The sequence below is a fragment of the Pseudorasbora parva genome, chromosome 17 (assembly GCF_024679245.1).
Source record: "Pseudorasbora parva isolate DD20220531a chromosome 17, ASM2467924v1, whole genome shotgun sequence".
Classification (NCBI taxonomy): domain Eukaryota; kingdom Metazoa; phylum Chordata; class Actinopteri; order Cypriniformes; family Gobionidae; genus Pseudorasbora; species Pseudorasbora parva.
Window position 1 is genome coordinate 10,133,241 of NC_090188.1, and position 18,519 is coordinate 10,151,759.

Genomic DNA, 18,519 nt, shown 5'->3' on the forward strand with positions numbered 1-18,519 from the left:
CAGTTCATATGCATAAGCCAGTGCTTTCTTCCTGCTCACAGGCACTGTATTTAAAATATATAGACTAAAAAACAGATTGACTAAAACACAGCTACAAATCCTTTTATCCATGTTGTTCATAACTGGACTTTTAAGTGTATTAGCTTTTAGGTCAGTCATAGTAGAACATAGCAATAAACACATCAATCAAACCGGACAAAACATAACCATTTAGCCAACTTAACCATGGTAGAACCTCAAAACCCCAAAAATCTAGAAAAACAGGCGTCTAGTGGTCTAACAAATCCAGTCGGTTCGTTTCTGAAATGCTCCCGATGTGAGTTGGCACCGTGTGGAGGACAGAACAAAACCCCTTTGGAGCTGCAATGCGATGCAGATTTGTGCAGTGTAAATTAATTCATTAATTATAATTAATTAACTATATTCAACAACATCAGCTCGTTCCGTGCGTCATACGTCATGCACATACGCAGAAATGTACAGTTTCTGTTTTCTTTATGATCAGGTGTTCACATGTCCTATATGGAACGGATCAGAGAAGGTTTAAACCACCCCTTACGGTTTGAATGAAATTTCAATCGTATTTGGCCAATTCATTCCTGTTGATGTGGTTACAGGTTAAAATGGATCATATTTCATTAGGGCTTATCAGTCCTAATGTAAATGCAGATCGTGCCATTTTAGTATTATGTACTGTTTTGTTTCACACAGAAAGAATGCTATGCTCGATATCTGTTGCTTTTTATGGTCAAACATTCAGTTTTTACTATATTATTGCCTGCTCTTTAAAATAGGCTACATAATTTAAAGGTGCTGTAGGTTTTTGACTGTATTACAGCATAAAAATATATTTGTTTGCAGACATTTAGGAAACCTGCTGAGTTCACATACTTGTTTCTCTGAAAACCAATGCTACAGCCAGTTACTCTACTTTGAAATGTGTTTCGTGTCGGAATGTTTTTTTTTTAGTTCTGGTCTGTGCCACCAGACGAGATTTCTTGTCTCGTGTAGTGATCGACCAATATATCGGATTCCTGATATTTTTCCCGATATTTAAAGCTACACTGTGTAACTTTTTTAGTTTATTCTTAGCTAAAAACACTTAGTTCTTTCAAAAATATATGTGCTCATTAATGTATATTTACTTCTTTCAAGTAATAAAGTATTTTCTACTTGTTTATAATATGCCATTGAAAATACATACGGGTGAGGGGTTCGAATGTCGGTCGCCATGTTGCCCCTCCATCTTGAAAGTACATTAGCCAAAGAGGGACATACTCGTAAATTCAAGCTTCACTTTTCGCGTTTTAACACTCGATGGCACTCATGAACGAGGTCGAACTGGAAGCCATGTTAATCTTGGACTAAATTGGCCACCGTAGAAGTTAAAACGAAATCTGAATTGAGAGGAACAGAAACTAATATTCACTGGATTGTCATATACCTTTACACCGCTAGATGGGGGAAAATATCTCACAGTGTAGCTTTAAGCATTTCACATAATCAGGTATCGGTTTTGTAATATCGGATTCATCAATAAATGGCGCCATCTTGTGGGCGTTTTTTTAGAATTGCGTACAAGCCCGCCATTAAAGGACTGCTTCTGAGGGGAGTCAACAACGGTGCTCAAAGGCAAAATAACTTGCATCCCTTCATTAAATAAACTTTATCTAACATAACAGCCAGTACTGCACAAATGAGATATGCACAAATAACATGTTTTGAGATGCTACTATTATGTAACTTGTTGTTAAAATAGAGACAAACTCACAGAGTCAGGTACGTTAATCCATCATGTCATAAGACGTAACTTTACACAACTGGAATAAAATCGTCATGATTAAGAGCATGTTGGAAATAAATGCGCAGAATTTATTTCTCTATCTCTGTTATGCTCATCTCGTGAAGTCGCGTTCAGCTGTTCACTCACCGGGTTGTTGCTCCAGCATCTAGTCACCGTAGCCTATGTAAAAGATCCACTTGTTTAAAACTCCTTTAATGTCTGCTATATAATATTTATATAATAAACATTGAAATAATTACAGCTCTGTGAAAAAGAATTAGGCCTATCTCTGCGAGAGACGCTCTGTGTAAACTAGTGACGTAGGCAGAATTTTATTTTTCACTGTAAACGCATAGAAAACAGCGCTATGTCAGGTAGACTACTTCCTAAATCTAGGCCGACACTAACATAATTAATACTTCTGATAACGTGTTAGATAAGATGTACTCTGTAATAGCTATGATGTATCCTATTCACGGTTTTGTTTATTTTTCTGACAATGTTTGGATATTCCTGAGAATATTCACTCTTTAGTCTCTTAAACACACAAACCTTAAACTGTAGTTTAAAACTAATGGTTATATTTAAGCTTATAGTTATGGGGAGTTTATTTATGTTCTCCATTTGAAAACATTAGACTTTGTAAATGTATTTAGCCTATTGTTAATATGCATGTAGTTGTAAATAAAAAGATGCAACAGCATTAATGTTAAAAAGACTTTGCACTGTATTTAAAAAAATTCATTCTTTCAGACTATTTATTACTGAAGAAGTATATTTTGTTCTTTATGTAAGGGAGTTACATAACTCCCTATTACAAAAATTACAGCGTTTAAATAAGTTCAGTTTTTGATGCCATGCTGTTGCTATAATAGTAAAAAAAGTTATATATATTGGTTATCGGCACATACACATGCAAATAATCGGTAACGGTTATAAAAAAATCAATACCGGTCGATCACTATAGTCTTGTCATATTTTAATGACCTGGTCATATTTTAAATATATTTTCCAGAAAATGATAAATCATACTCAGAAAGTAGAACTGAAATGACATTTGTTACAAGATAAAAATGATTTAAAACATTTGAAATGCACCTGCACACATTTTTTCTAGTCATGCATTTCATCATTGAGGATTTCTTAAAGGGGGGTGAAACACTCAGTTTCAGTCAATCTCATGTCAATCTTGAGTACCTATAGAGTAGTATTGCATCCTTCACATCTCTGAAAAGTCTTTAGTTTTATTATATTTACTAAAGAAATATAGGCTGTACCGAGTCTTTCCGGAAAAAATCGAGCGTCTGGAGTCGTATCAAGTGGGCGGAGCTAAAGAATGACGAGCGCGCAAAGAGATGACGTCCTCAAGCGTGGAAAAACTCATGGCCATTGATCTCAGCTAATACAGATATGATCCGGAGGCTGAAATAAATTGAACAGGAGAATCAGCTACAGCAGGACGTCCGTCTCTGTGGTATGTACTGTATTTAGTGGCCTGTCAACATTTGTGTCTTTACTCTCAGTTTATGAGGACATGATTCAGTTTATGGACTATTGTATGCGACTAAACCTTAGCAGTAGCAAGCAAAACGGTTTTGCACGTCAGACTAGTGTAACGTTATACATAGAACAACAATGGAGTCCGTTAGCGCATTTGAATGACGAAGCACGCGATCGTGTCGTTTACTGATGTTTACTCACGCGACGATAAGCAACAGCACAGACATTTGAAGCAGTTTTACTCACCGGCTGCTTCCAAAGCAGGACCGAACCTTTATCGCTTGGACCGCTCCGTCAAAAACACACTTCTTTAAATGTGGAGATCCACTTTGCGATGCGACTGAAGTGATGTTGTGAAGCTTCCCATCATTTCTGCGTTTAAATCAGTTCAAATGCAGCGCTGCCTTCCCGGAATGCTGTGCTGAAGCGTTGAAGTCGCTTGATGTCAAAGTGGAGGAATGAAGTGGAGCGCGGCGCGGACTATAACCGACATAAGTGTTCACGGACGACTGGATCTGCACCTGAGTGTTTACGGCGTGCATTTCCTCTCTCGCTCTAGTCATGTGCGCGCACCCTACCAGGAGAAGAGCCCGTACGGCCCATACAAGGACCTTCCGCTCTATTAACGTCAAGTAGACCCATACTAGAAAAAAACTCTCCGAAACTTGTGAGAAACCGGAAGGAGTATTTTTGACACAGAAATACTCCATCAAACGTCCAACATTAGTTTTTGAAACTTTGTCTATGTTTAGGATGGGAATCCAAGTCTTAAAAAGTGTAAAAATCTCAGTATGCATGAAACAGCATTTCACCCCCCCCCCTTTAAATACTATATAAAAATCTCGTCTCGTTCTCGTGAACCCAGTCTCGTGTCTCGCCTTGTCTCGTGAGATAAGCGTCTCGTCACACGCCTACAATTTACCCGATAGTATTTCGCCACCACAGGTTGCCAGTTGGTAAAAACACACTGTAAAGCTGCTATGGAAGCCAGCAAACAAACTGGGTCATACATTACAGATTCTACCCGACCTAAAAAGCCTCAGCACCCATCTAAAATCTCTATAAATGGAAGCATATATTAAAACTCAATATCACTCATCATAAATCAATAAATACACTCATCAACTTAAAGTGTGCAAGTCTCTTTGCCTTTGATTGTCAATTGCGCTTGTTCCTGTTGCGTGTCCTCACACTGGCAAACCCGCCTGAGCGCCTCGAGAAGGAGGGGGCGGGGCAAACAATAATTTGCATTTGCAATGCCTTGCTCCACCTCTGAAACTGCTTTCCTTTCAATCTAACTCCATGAATTTTTTTAATGTTGACAAAATAACCTTCAGTTTACGGTAATAACTACGAGCAATATTATCATAATTAGAGCTTCTGCGTGATTTCACTAGCTTGTAGCCATCAAAGAATGTGTTGCTAATTTGCATTGATTGAAAATAGGCCAGTTTATGTGCCAGACTTTCCCTTAGGCCTTTTAAGTGATGTCTGTTCTCTATAGCCATTGAATAATTAATGCATTGAGTTAGTGCAGCTCCATGTGTTCATGTGAGTGTATCTCAATCCATCCTCACAGTGCAAAGTACCTTTTGTTTGGAATGCATTAAAACCAGGGTGTCTATTTCTGAAGCCTACTCCCTGTACAGGACTCACAGGACTTGGTCTGCTTTCAGACGTTATACAATGTCTATTTATTCCATCTGCCTTTCACCCCACCAAAAAAACTTGCACTTACTCTCAAATCATTGCTACCCTGAAGTTATTTCAGGCTACGGGAGGCATTGAAGTCTGCTGGTGAAGTGTCTCTTCAAAAGCAGAATTGTGTCTCGGATGTGATAAGAGAGGGAAGGAAGAGCCGAGTGGCTGTGATCTTCTGCGGGCCAGATTTGTGTGTGTGTGTGTGTGTGTGTGTGTGGACAGTGGAGTCAGGCCTGCTGCTACTGGAGGCCTGTGATGATGAACCGTGTCCTTGTCACCACACGCTCTGCTCATTAAGAGGAGGAGCCCTGCAGTGGAGGAGCTGCAAACACGGCGAAAGATTCAGTTATCCATTTCATTATTATTCATATTTGCTTATATATACTGAGGTGCTTTTCGCATCAACACACTTTGGAATACTCCTGTTTTCTCATAGGGTCGGTACTAGTTGTAGTTATTTTGTTATGTAGTGTTTTTTTAATGTCTTTGTTTTATCTGAAATTTCAAGCCTTAAAGTTTGCTGGGATTTTTATAATGTCAGACATTGACTGATATTGTTGTTTAAAAACAATACTGATCATTTTTAATTTCAAGCCCCGTTCACACCGCCAGCGATTTTGTCACTACATGTCGCCAAGCGCCAGGGATTCATGTCGCTAGTGGGTGTTCCCACTACGGGTTGTATAAACGTCATTAAAAAGTACCGTTTTTATTACTAGTATTTTGCAGAACACAGTAAGTTATTAGAAGAACATACACACTGTACTGTAATAGGTAGACCATATCGCATGCAGTTTAGTCAAAACTTTATATCCCCACAATCCCAGACACGTTTTTCCATGCATCATTTAAAAAAAAAAAATGTGTCTCTGTATGTACACAGATACATATCATAAAGAGCAGGGGAATTGCCTATTTTTTATAGTCTATGGGAATTGCTAACAGTTCAAATCAACAACTCCTTCGTGACATGACACCGCAGTAGCTGTAGCAGTACAGCAGACGGATCACGAGCTCTCCACTGACTTCACTCCTATTGGTTGTCGCTCGCGAAAATCTCTTCTCATTTACATAAAGTTTAAATATCCTGTCTCTGCATGACGCTGGCGGTGTGAACGGGGCTTCCGTGTCTTATTTATTTGATTAGCTCTAGATATTGAATAATGATATTGCTTACAGAATAGTAAAACAAACAAAAAAGTGTTTTTTTAAACACATAATAATCTGCTCTTACACAGCAAAACATTCATTATGGGTATTTTAATTCTAAATACAGTAATTCATCAATATGAATTATTGTATAATTATATAAATTATATAGATGCAATCATCTTTATACACACGTTATGTAAACAAACTAATGTTATACTAATGTAACTAATGTAGATAATTTCTTCTTTGTTTTGGGCTAAGACAAATTCTTCAGAAAATGTTAGGCTGTGTGTTGCTCCCCTTTAGAATGAAGGAAGTAAAACGGCTAATAATTAATGCAAATAAAATAATACACCCAGTTTTTTTTCCTGCAAATCACTCAAACTGACATGTCTAATAAATGTTCAGGTGAGAGTTATTCTGTGTTTTCTAAAGTGCCACCTTTCTGCCAGCATTGAGCATTTAGTTAATTAAAGAGCTGTAATAGTCAGCGTTGAGTTATTAGTGGTGTTTTCTCTCCTCCGCAGGCTCCACCTACAGCGTCCTGTCCACAATGCCATCAGACTCCGAGAGCAGCAGCTCCCTCAGCAGTGTCGGTATGTCAGAGTTTCGTCTCCCACCCTTGACACCTTGCACACATTGTCTTCGTGCCTTGCTTGCATGTGGGTGTGTATGATGCATTTGTAATGTCACTCAAGTCAGACTGAAGGCTCAGATGAACAGTGATAATGGGTGTTGGAGGACACGGCGGATCTATCTGGAGGCCGAGCCCTGTTGTCCTGGTTTGGCGCCAATGGAGAATGTGCTCTGAGGCTGACTGTCATCCAAAATGACTTGGCAGTTTTGTTGTGCCAGAGATACCCATAATGCCCTCTGCCTGTTTGTGTCTGATGAGGAGCAAAATGAGTTTGATACGACGAGGTCAACAAAAGGGCTGTTCACAGTCAGTTGCAAATAAATGACGCAAAAGTATTAATACATTGCATTATTTTATATCAACTTTCTTAGTCATCATAATTATGCTTAATTTTTATTCGTTTAATTAAAATAAATCAACCTGAAACAATTAATGATTGCAGCATGATTTTGTTTTTTAACCCTTGTGCAGCAATTTTAAAAAGTTACACATAGGTCCATAGAGGACAAATATGTCCATGTCGAAAAACTGTCATAAAAAATTAATATTGGGAGCCCAGACTTAAGTTTGGTCTCATTTTAAAGAATATTGGCAGATTATTGTTGAAATCAAAAAAGTTTAAAAAGTGAAACCCCCAAAAAGTTAGAGGTTCAAGTTTATGAAAATTATTTATGAATAATATTTTATTACAAAAAACATGTTGAGCTCTAAAACTAGAAATCAAAGCCATAAAGCTAAAAAAAAGCTGTGTTTCAAATTTGAGGCTGATATCTCAAAAATGAGCTCTCAGTAAGATTTTGTCTATGCGCAGTGCCAACACACACCTACACGCAATTTTTTTTATTACATGCATACACACCACACTCTGACATCCATACAAACACTACCACAAAGTTATAACTGTATAATTTATCGCATTGGCTTTATAATATGCATAAACAAAAAACAGGAATAAAGTGAGTATTTGCTTTATACGCCAAACCTCAAAAAAGGGCACCATCTGGTAAAATCTTTTAAAAATTAAAATTTTGCAGCTTTGCCAACAGAATAAAAGCCCATTAACAAAGATTGCATCATTTTATATTTATATGGCATTGGAATTTAAAAAAGCAGTTTTAATGGGTTTCACTGGGGACATTTTTGTCCAAAAGGGGCTGAGTGTAAGTATTTTGTGTACCTAGTGTAAAATAGTTTTTTTTTTAAAAAGGAAATGGTTGTTAAATATTAAAATTCCATTAAAAATACACACATGTGGCACATTATGCAGTTAGAATTACCACAGGCAAGTTATCAAAATAAAAAACTGAAAAAAACCCATGTCCATAAGGATGCACAAGGGTTAATACAAAATATGATTTCACATGATTTCATGGAGGTTTTTACATTTCTGTTTTAAAATCAGCTGCTATATGCTTTAAATATATCTAGACAATTTTACACAGTGAATTGATCCATTTTCACCATATTGAGGATTCCCACAGACTGTCAGAATTGTCTGGGAGTTTTAAAATGATGATTTCTATAGGCCTGCAAAATGTGTGGAACAAATCTTTGTGGTGTTTATCCCGATATCTCATGTTAACCTCCTAATAAATCCTTAGAAAGACAATGACATGACATCTTGTCAAATGCTATGTTCTCTGCTTTGCATTTGATCTAATGCAGATTATCCTCTTTTGTATCTGCATAAAGCTGAATTCATTCTCTGAATATCTGCAGCAGATTGTCCAATACCAAAAGATTATAATGGAATTTTAGTTGCGCTCATCCCGAAAGATCATCATTTACATAAAGTGCTCAGAATGTCTGCCATTGTGACCTCAAGCTTGAGCACATTTTTTTTGCTCATGTTATTTATGCAGCTTTCTTTGGCTCTGCATGTTTTATTTTTATTTTTACTACAGTCAAGCTTTAAAGGCCAGAAATCATTTTAAGCCTGTTTTTTGTTTTTTGTAATTTCACAGTAGCCCTGCTCTAGAAACAGTAAAAACTATTAGACTATTAAAATAGTTTTAAATTGTAGTCTCCATTGTGGTCTTAGTATTTTGGGAGAATCTGTTTTGAGCGTAGCCCTTCATTAGTGCTGGGTGAGCTTGTCTGTGCTCCGGTGACGTGCTCACTGTTGCAGGTACCAAAGCCTCATCACCTCCACCTGCGCTCAGTGACACCCGGCCCGCCAGCGAGAACCTGGACACCATCCTGTTCCAGCTGAGACAGGTCACCAGGGAAAGAGATGAACTTCGCAAGCGCTTGGCTCTCGCCTCCCCTGGCACCACCTTTGATGACTGCAGGTACCAACCTTGGTTTAAAACAGAACATTAAAGGGATAGTTAACCCAAAAATAAAAATTCTGTCAGCTGAAGAAAGAATTTCATACAGATTTGAAACAACTTGAGGGGGAGTAAAGGATTTTCATTTTAAAGTGAGCTATCCCTGTAACAAAGTTAAAGGAGCTGTATGTAAGAAATGTATTTCAATTAATCATAAAATGACCCTGATATGTCACTAGACATTAAGAAATCATGTTAATCACAAATACTTACATCACTGACAACAGCAGTATGGCCAGGATTGTGTCATTTAAAAGTTGTTTCAGCCCTCAACTGATGTTGATGTTTTGGCCTGAAGCTCCACCCTCCACCTATCGACCAATCACAAAGTCAGTAGTGATTTGGCATCCAGGGGGAGGGGGATACACCACTCTGCAGTTATTTGAAACTGATTGCAGTACAAGTTTTGGCCACAGTCTTACATACACTTCCTTTAAAAATGTTGTTTTTGCTGTTTAAGTTGGTAAGGTTAGTGATATTTAAAACATGTTTGACTATTAACAAGGAAGCATTATATTTGTGCAAAAGTAAATTCATTTATACATTTCAAATAAATGCTGTTCATTGAAGTGTTTTTACTGTATTTTTCAAATAAACACAGCATTGGTGAGCATAAGAGCATTAAAAAAATCTTAGTCATTCCAAACTTTTGTCCAGTAGTGTATCTCTGTTATCCCAATTAACATTGGGCCGCCCTTGCAGACTGAGGGACACGCTGCTGATGTATTACTCTTGTCTCTAAAAGGCCAAATTCCAAACCTGGTCATGACTACGAGCGACTAAAAACGCAGTGCATGAAGGCCATGGCGGACCTACAGTCCTTGCAGAACCAGCACACCAAGACTCTGAAGAGATGTGAGGAGGCCGTGAAGGAAGCAGACTACTACCAGTGAGTACAGCCGACAAATGTCTCTCTTAAACACAGAGATTTGATGCTAAGAGCCATCTGCTGCATTTGTAGCGCAGTTTTTAATTAGCGCTTACATCATCTACAGGTTAATTATGGCTTTATTAAATGTCTGAAGCACTTTGTCCTGCAGCTCAAGTCATGTTGCAATATTGATGTGTGTAATCCCAGTGTGATTTATGTTATATTTATCTACATAAATAGTTCACCCAAAAATCTAAATCTTTTTTGAGTCATCCAAATATCATTCCAAACCACAAAAAAATAGATATTTTTGCAATTTAAATTTTGTGATCATTTACTCACCCTCATGTCATGCCATCCTGCAAAAGATAAAATAAAGTTTTTTTTGATGAATGTTTCAACTGTTCTTACATGTAGTCAACATCAATGGGGTCTAAAACAACACTGGACCAAAGATGAGATATTTTTACCACTTCTTTTGTGTTCAACAGAAGAACGAAAGTATTGACAGGTTTAGATAGCGAGTAAATGATGACAGAATTTTCATTTTTGTGTGAACTATCCCGTCAGTGTCCTACTGATGTCCTATGAGAAAGCACAGCCACAAGATATTGTAAAACTGCTCTGTCATATGTCATTAATTTCTAAATGGCATTGGTTTAATGTAGCCTCGTTATCTAAACCAGTTGGCAATATATGAGTGTGCACAAGGAAGTTTGTTCTGCTCCGTTGTCTCTGACTCGCCCTTGTTTGCCAGTGTGCAGTCATCCACACACCAACATAATATCATCCCTCTATTCACAGATGTGCAGCGGCTATAATCTGATTATGATCTAAGGACACATGCCCTCCTGTCCTCATCTTTGCTGCACACATAGAGATGAAGTTTGAGTTGACGAGGGATTAATCCCATATTCCTCGTTCCCTCAACAGTGTGTGATTTACAGCACACACTCACACACACAGCCATTCTCTGTCATGCTGATTACATATAGTACTACAAGTCTTGAAAATGGAAACATTCATTCAGCTTGAGCCTCCTTGTTGTCTACTGGTTGCATCCAAACGAAAATGGAAACGATTTGGAACGTTTTACATGAGCAGAATCCTTGTGCACCAAATGATTAGCATTCCTTAGACCAAGACACAACTCCTTGATTTCAGTAAAGTGAGCCGTTAAAATATTACATTGGATAGCGTTTGTTGCAGTGCATTGTGGGATTGCGCACTCTGTGATGTATATGTGGGATGCTATCTTAGAACTGCAGCATCATGTTGCTTACGTTTTAAACCACTCCGATTATGCCTTAAAATGTTGCCTACATAGATGGCTTACTAGATTTTGGAACCGAGTCCTGTTTAGTTAAAGGTGCCCTAGAATGAAAAATTGAATTAACCTTGCCATAGTGAAATAATAAGTGTTCAGTACATGGACATCACATACTGTGAGTCTCAAACACCATGGCCTCTGCCTTCTTATGTAAATCTCGTAAATCAAAAACAACATGAAAAAAAGTGCTTCTCAACATAAACCCAACTGTAACGCAAGCGTTGGGGATCATTTTTGCACGCCCCCAACATTTGCATCTGTCCAAACATATTCATTGTCAGGCGAAACTGACGAAGCCGAATCATCAAACGACACTTGACGATAGCAAAAACAGCAGCTCGGACACATTATGATCCAGGCTGTGCAGGAGAGGACTTTTTATATGTCAGCAGTCATGGTTGAGGTTTATTATTATCGGATACTACAACAAATCGTTCGTTTGTTCGGTCCATTTCATGCCAGCTTCGCTCAGCGTCTTAAACTGAAGAAAGCAACTGTATTCCTGCAAGCAGTAAGTAGTGATTTATCCACTTATTAACTTGCTGTTTAAACAATATCTGATTAAATTGAAAGTTTCTTAGAGAGACCGCATTGAAGCAAGATGCTAGTACAGTAACAACAGGAAAATAAGTACCATACAAAACTAAATAGTGTGTCTAATGACAAAGGTTAATATTATTTTGTATTGTACTAAATGTATATTAATGTTTTTGAGAACTTAAGTAGGCCTATGATGTTTTTGAATGCTTGTATTTCAGAGTGCATCACAGTCACTGCGTAGCCTACATTGTGACTAACGTTATATAAACATGCAATATCGTTGACGAAAAAAGACAAGTCTAAAATGTAGACTGGATGACACTTTAAGCAGAACATCTCAAATGGAGATTTCTTAAATGCAGCTTACTTGTTTATTGGTGTTTTCAGATCATCCGCATGCGAGAGCGAGAGAGAGCTCGCGTGCATATGGTTGCCAGATTGGGCATGTTTATGTAAAACACTGGATAGTATACAGGTTTTTTTCACAGAAAAGCTCTGTTTTGGGGATTTAAATGACTGAAATCTGGCAACCACACGAACGCGAGCTCTTTCTTGCGCTGGGATGATCTGAAAACACCAATAAACAAGTAGGCTGCATTTTATCAATCTCCATTTGAGATGTTCTGCTTAAAGTGTCATTCAGTCGGTCTGTATTCTGTCAGGACTCACGAGCCGCTTCACTGAACTGCTGAACTGCTGTGTGCTGTGATCTGCTGAAATAAGCCAATCAGAGCAGAGCTCAGTACATTAATACATCCTAGGGACAATTTCTAGGGTTGTAAATGGACCTGTAAAACTGTATCTGGACAATGTTTGGCCTTTAATAAGCCACATTACCTCTATGTAGATATCAGAGAACAATTTAACATAGTTTCAAATAATTCTAGGGCACCTTTAATAATATACTGTAGAGTTACCACTCTAGGGCAGTGCTCTGCAGGGTTGTGTGTTTTATTAATTTTTGATTTATTAATTTGCTTTTACAAGAGTTTCGGCTGTAACATTACCTAGACTGCACGAGTGAAGTGTGATGCAGATTATCATCTGGTAAATGGAGTAAAATAGCCAATTTGTTTGTTTTTCAGCATACAGCACAGCCGCCTCTTAAGCGAACAGTCTCAGTTGAAGGAGGAGATGGAGGCTGTGAAGAGAGAGAATGCCAAGCTGGTTCGGGAACACAACCATCTGAAACAGAGCTGTGAGGAGCTCAGGAGACTTCACTCTGAAGATCAGAGAGAGGTGGCCGACATGAGACTACAGCAACAACAGGTACTGACTTTACTTACAGTCCAAGGACAAATAAGATGCATTTCATACATGCACAAGCTGTGTGTAAATGAAATGCTGTAACAGAAACAAACTGACGGGTGTTGGGGAAAGCCAAGCTAGCTATTTAAAATATTCCATTACTCCCTAAAAAGTAACTAATTGTGTTACTCTGTTACTTTTTATGGAATGTAATGTGTTAAATTACTTTTGCACTTTTTCTGACCTTGGCTGGGCTTGCTTACCATAATTCCTCAAATACAGACCGGGGCCTTTATTTACCTGAACTGCAGAAGGGAGCAGGCTTTTATTTGGAGCAGGCTTTTATTAGGGGCAGGCCTGTATTTCTAATTCCATCTGTTTGAAAAATAATTGCTTTAAATAAACTGTTTTAAATTAATAGCGAAGAAAAGCAATAGTGTTCTAGTGGAAAGATATCATTGATATTGTAAGAAACATGCAAAAATATCACCATTTACAACAACAGCCAAAAAGGTGACGAAGCAATTTGAGTCAGAATTACTGTAGCCTAATCGGTAACCACCACTGAGACTGTTTGAAGAATGTATTTGAGGTTATTTTAGCCTACTAACTCGACTCAGTGCTTTCTATATTGGTTACACGTGAGTTACACTTTTTATTTTACTATGTCTCTTTACATAAATATTTTTTATACTTAAACTATAATTTTATTTTACTAATCCAACTAATTAGCCTACTCAATGCTTTCTTAAATAGGTTGCATGTGAGGGAAAAAGCTTCCTTCAACGATGTGCCAAGTGAACATTCAAATTCGCTTCCTGACAGTAGGTGGTGCTTATTGAAAGAAAATTAAGTTAAATTAAACACCATCGAATCCTATTTGATCAATTCCTCTCAAAACAACTCCCTCATATTGTAGTTGCTGTGGCGTTTTTCATAGTTATTTGTGCTCATACACCAAAGAGACCAGCAGCTCTATGTTCATCTTGCCTCGTTGCATCGTCATATTTGTCTACTTCCTCTTCAACATCATCTTCTTGGGTATAAATATGTGCTCGGCAAGACTGTTTTGTGCTTGAGCGCCACCAAGGTATGTGAACAAAAGCAGTCTCATTGGTCGGCCAGTTTTTAATGCTGCGCATCAAAACCGCTGCATTTTTTAAAATTACGCTCTTATGCCTGCCGTTTGTGCGTCGGCGTGCACACTCACATTGGCACTCTTTGTTTAGACATGCGGCGTTAAACGTTAGCAATAAGCATGCGCGATAATGTCCCAGTGTGCACAAGGCTTCAGGCTGAAGGAAATGTAAATTCACGCCTGTAGAGTAGAGGGCTCAGCTCAAACAAACACTTCAGCTGTGCTGTCATTCTGGATCACAGAAGAATAAAGACGCAGGAGATGAAAGTTCAACACTCTTACTTCAGAAATAAAAAATAATAATAAATGCAAACACAAGATTTACCTAAAGTTATTTTTGCTTTGTTTGGTTGAATTGGATCATCGAAAGTCAGCAACAAAGAGACACTGGTGATTAATCAAGTGAGATTAAATAATGCGTCATGCGATGCTGAACTGAATTGGGGGTTCTGTCGCGTCGAGTCACTGGTGTCGCTCGTGGAAGAAGTTGAAACCTTTTCAACTTTTTGAGCACCAATGCAGGCGCCAGCCAATCAGATCACCTATGCCAATGCCCCATTGCAGACACTAGCCAATTACATTCATGCAACACCGGAAAAGTAATGTGATTACTGTTGTCACTATGACGGTTGCATCAGCACCAAGCTTCAGATATGCCCACCGCCAAGCGTCGACAACGATGTAGCATGAATGATTTTATGGGTATAAATATGTCACATGTATGCTATATGCTACACTGATGTTGCTTTATTGCCCAGAGAGGGAATATGTTCGATTATGTCATTAGGACATATAGTGTTCTAATAGGTCAGCATTTTGTAGACACAATGAATGTCTGTTTTTCAAACAATGGATCAAGTTCTCATTATTTGACATTGCTTCCAAAACAGTTGGTTCAGTTCTTCGAAAGAAGTTTGGTATGCCCACCATTTGGATTTTTTGATAAAAAAATACATTAAATATTAAATACTGTTAAATATTATTAAAATATATTTATTATACACAGTGAAAGTATTTTTTCTAATTAATGTACACACAACACCCCATATTGACGGAAAAACACAGAATTGTTGACATTTTTGCAGATTTATTAAAAAAAGGAAAACTGAAATATTACATGGTCCTAAGTATTTAGAACTTTTGCTCAGTATTTAGTAGAAGCACCCTTTTGATCTAATACAGCCATGAGTCTTTTTGGGAAAGATGCAACAAACGTTTTTGGGGATCCTCTGCCATCCCTCCTTGCAGATCCTCTCCAGTTCTGTCAGGTTGGATGGTAAACTTTGGTGGACCGCCATTTTCAGATCTCTCCAGAGATGCTCAATTGGGTTTAAGTCAGGGCTCTGTCTGGGACATTCAAGAACAGTTACGGAATTGTTGTGATCTTTTCCCTCGATTGCAACCAATCGACCTGTCTCTGCAGCTGAAAAACACCCCCACAGCATGATGCTGCCACCACCATTCTTCACTGTTGGGACTGTATTAGGCAGGTGATATTTTTCTGCACACACACCGCTTAGAATTGATGCCAAAAAGTTCTATATTGGTCTCATCAGACCAGAGAATCTTATTTCTCACCATCTTGGAGTCCTTCAGGTGTTTTTTAGCAAACTTTCATGTGTCTTGCAATGAGGAGAGGCTTCCGTCAGGCCACTCTGCCATAAAGCCCTGACTGGTGGAGGGCTGCAGTGATGGCTGACTTTCTACAACTTTCTCCCATCTCCCGACTGCATCTCTGGAGCTCAGCCACAGTGATCTTTGGGTTCTTCTTTACCTCTCTCACCAAGGCTCTTCTCCCCCAAAGCTCTGTTTGTCCGGACGGCCAGCTCTAGGAAGGGTTCTGGTCGTCCCAAACGTCTTCCAGTTAAGGATTATAGAGGCCACTGTGCTCTTAGGAACCTTAAGTGCAGCAGAATTCTTTTGTAACCTTGGCCAAATCTGTGCCTTGCCACAATTCTGTCTCTGAGCTCTTCAGGCAGTTCCTTTGACCTCATGATTCTCATTTGCTCTGACATGCACTGTGAGCTGTACGGTCTTGTATAGACAGGTGTGTGGCTTTCCTAATCAAGTCCAATCAGTATAACCAAACACAGCTGGACTCAAATGAAGGTGTAGAACCATCTCAAGGATGATCAGAAGAAATGGACAGCACCTGATTTAAATATATGAGTGTCACAGCAAAGGGTCTGAATACTTAGGACCCTGTGATATTTCAGTTTTCCTTTTTAATAAATCTGCAAAAAATGCAACAATTCTGGGTTTTTCTGTCAATATGGGGTGCTGTGTGTACATTAATGAGAGACAAAAGAACTTTAAATGGTTTTATCAAATGGCTGCAATATAACAAAGAGTGAGGGGGTCTGAATACTGTATATTATCCCTGTGATGGCTTTTCTGCAGCCATTACTCCAATTTCAGGATCACATTAGCCTTCAGAAGTCATTCTAATATGCTGATTTGGTCCTCAAGAAACATTTCTTATCATCATTAAAAACAGCTGCTTAATATTTTTGTAGAAACAGTGATACGTTTTTCTTGATTCTTCTATAAATAGAAAGTTCAAAAGTTCAGCATTTACTTGAAGTAGAAATATTGTTACATTATAAATGTCCATTTAATATTTCCATGAGGAATACAAGTATTAATTAAAAAAATAAATCTTACGGAGTCAGAAATTTTGAATGGTATTGTTGGTTTATAGTGATTTTTTTTTTTCTTCAATCATGTTGTCTGCTAGTTCAGCATGCAGAAAAAATGGGCTCAGTGCCGAAACTTCCAGAACCTCTTCGCAGCAGCGCCCTGCTAAAGCACACAGTGTGAATGTAACCTGTTAAAACAGGCACCAAAATACATATGTGCTTTCTACGCTTGCAGTGTGAAACGGACCTAACGGTACTGCCGTCAGCCATCAAGTGACGTTAGTCTGCCAAAATCGATCCCTGATTTTTTCGGAGAGCCCCAGGGATGGTTAATTAAATTGCAGATTTTGTCGTTCGCCCGCTACACAGACTGTTGTGGGATTAGTGCGTCTGTTGCATCATGAACGGCAGCATTTACGTTGTAAATCCGGTGGCTGGGCATCCCATGGTAGTGCAACCAAATGTGACCTTGACATAAATCGGAAGCCAGGGGACAGGAGATTATTCAATCAGATGCCACAGTGTCAGCACACTGTCTACTTTCTGCAGCTGCCATGAAGGAATGAACCTTTTCCTGTCGGATTGATTTATCAGGCTTTCTTTCTGGATTAAACCCACAAACACGAATGGAAAGGTTTTCGATCTTTAGGATATCTCCTGCTTGTGTGTCTGGAGTGGTCTTAATTGTCACAGAGAGGTTACATCAGGCATGCCACGGGATCTGTACTGTAGCATACAGATTGAACCGTGTTTTGACCCGTCAGCAGTGCTTGCGCTGCCCACAGGCTACACAAAACGCATTCCGCCTGCTTGGAAAAGGTCAGCCCGGAAGGGCAATTGCTGACTGACTGATGGAGAAGGACAGAGGCTTTTGCAGTTAGTCAATACTCTAAGCACTGATTACATGGCCTAGAGGAGAGTTAGATACAGATGCCTATCACTTATGTGAAATCCCACTCTGGCTTGGTCAGGCCCCACTAATGTGGCTTTATTGCCCAGACAGGGAATTGCCTTCGATTATGTCATTAGGACATATAGTGTTCTAATAGGTCAGCATTTTGTAGAACAAGTGAACATAATGCTGTTTGTTTAATACTGAATGCAGGGTTGCCTTTTTGTGTATATATGTGCAGTGACAGCATTTTGCATGCAAGTACAGTAGATGGTTTATAGACCCATGATCGCCCTCTGGTGGTTGCATTGTAAAAGTTTAATTCAAGTGATGATAATAGCAAATTCATAACATTGATAGTCTGAAATATGATATGATGAACCACAATCAAAACCATCACACATCAGGTGGATTTGACATGAATTCATAATGCCTCCATATCAATATCAATACAATATAATTTGGACTGGTCAGTGTAGTCAAGAACAAATAGTCTACTTTTTTTGGTACAAAGTAGTATTCAATAGGCTAAACGTTTAAAACCTAAACAAATAATTATTTTTTGACCCCACACGGTACAGTTTATCAGTGTTTTTTGTTTTGTTTAATCAAAGCTTGTGATTTTTTTCCTGTGTTTTTAACACAGGAAATCAGGTTTTTGTTTGTTTAGTTTAGTAGTCTTTTGTTTATTTGTTTCTTTGACACCACACGGTAAATCAGGTTAATCAAAGCTGGTTTCAACACAGGCCATCAAGTTT

At 38.5% G+C, this 18,519-nt stretch overlaps 1 protein-coding gene across 6 annotated transcripts in view; it reads left to right on the forward strand.

Annotated features, from left to right (window-relative positions):
* The window catches only part of dlg5a (discs, large homolog 5a (Drosophila)), a 77,942-nt gene that overhangs the window by 16,070 nt on the left and 43,353 nt on the right, over positions 1-18,519 (forward strand). For 5 of the 6 annotated variants that reach the window (XR_010898814.1, XM_067422309.1, XM_067422307.1 and 2 more), the window contains exons 2-5: positions 6,664-6,732; positions 8,902-9,064; positions 9,849-9,992; positions 12,930-13,113. Coding sequence is in view for 5 of the 6 variants with exons in the window: in XM_067422309.1 (XP_067278410.1) it covers positions 6,664-6,732; positions 8,902-9,064; positions 9,849-9,992; positions 12,930-13,113 (560 nt within the window). In the remaining variant the exon portion in view is untranslated. The remainder of the gene's footprint in view (positions 1-6,663; positions 6,733-8,901; positions 9,065-9,848; positions 9,993-12,929; positions 13,114-18,519) is intronic. The other variant, XM_067422306.1, reaches the window with a different exon arrangement.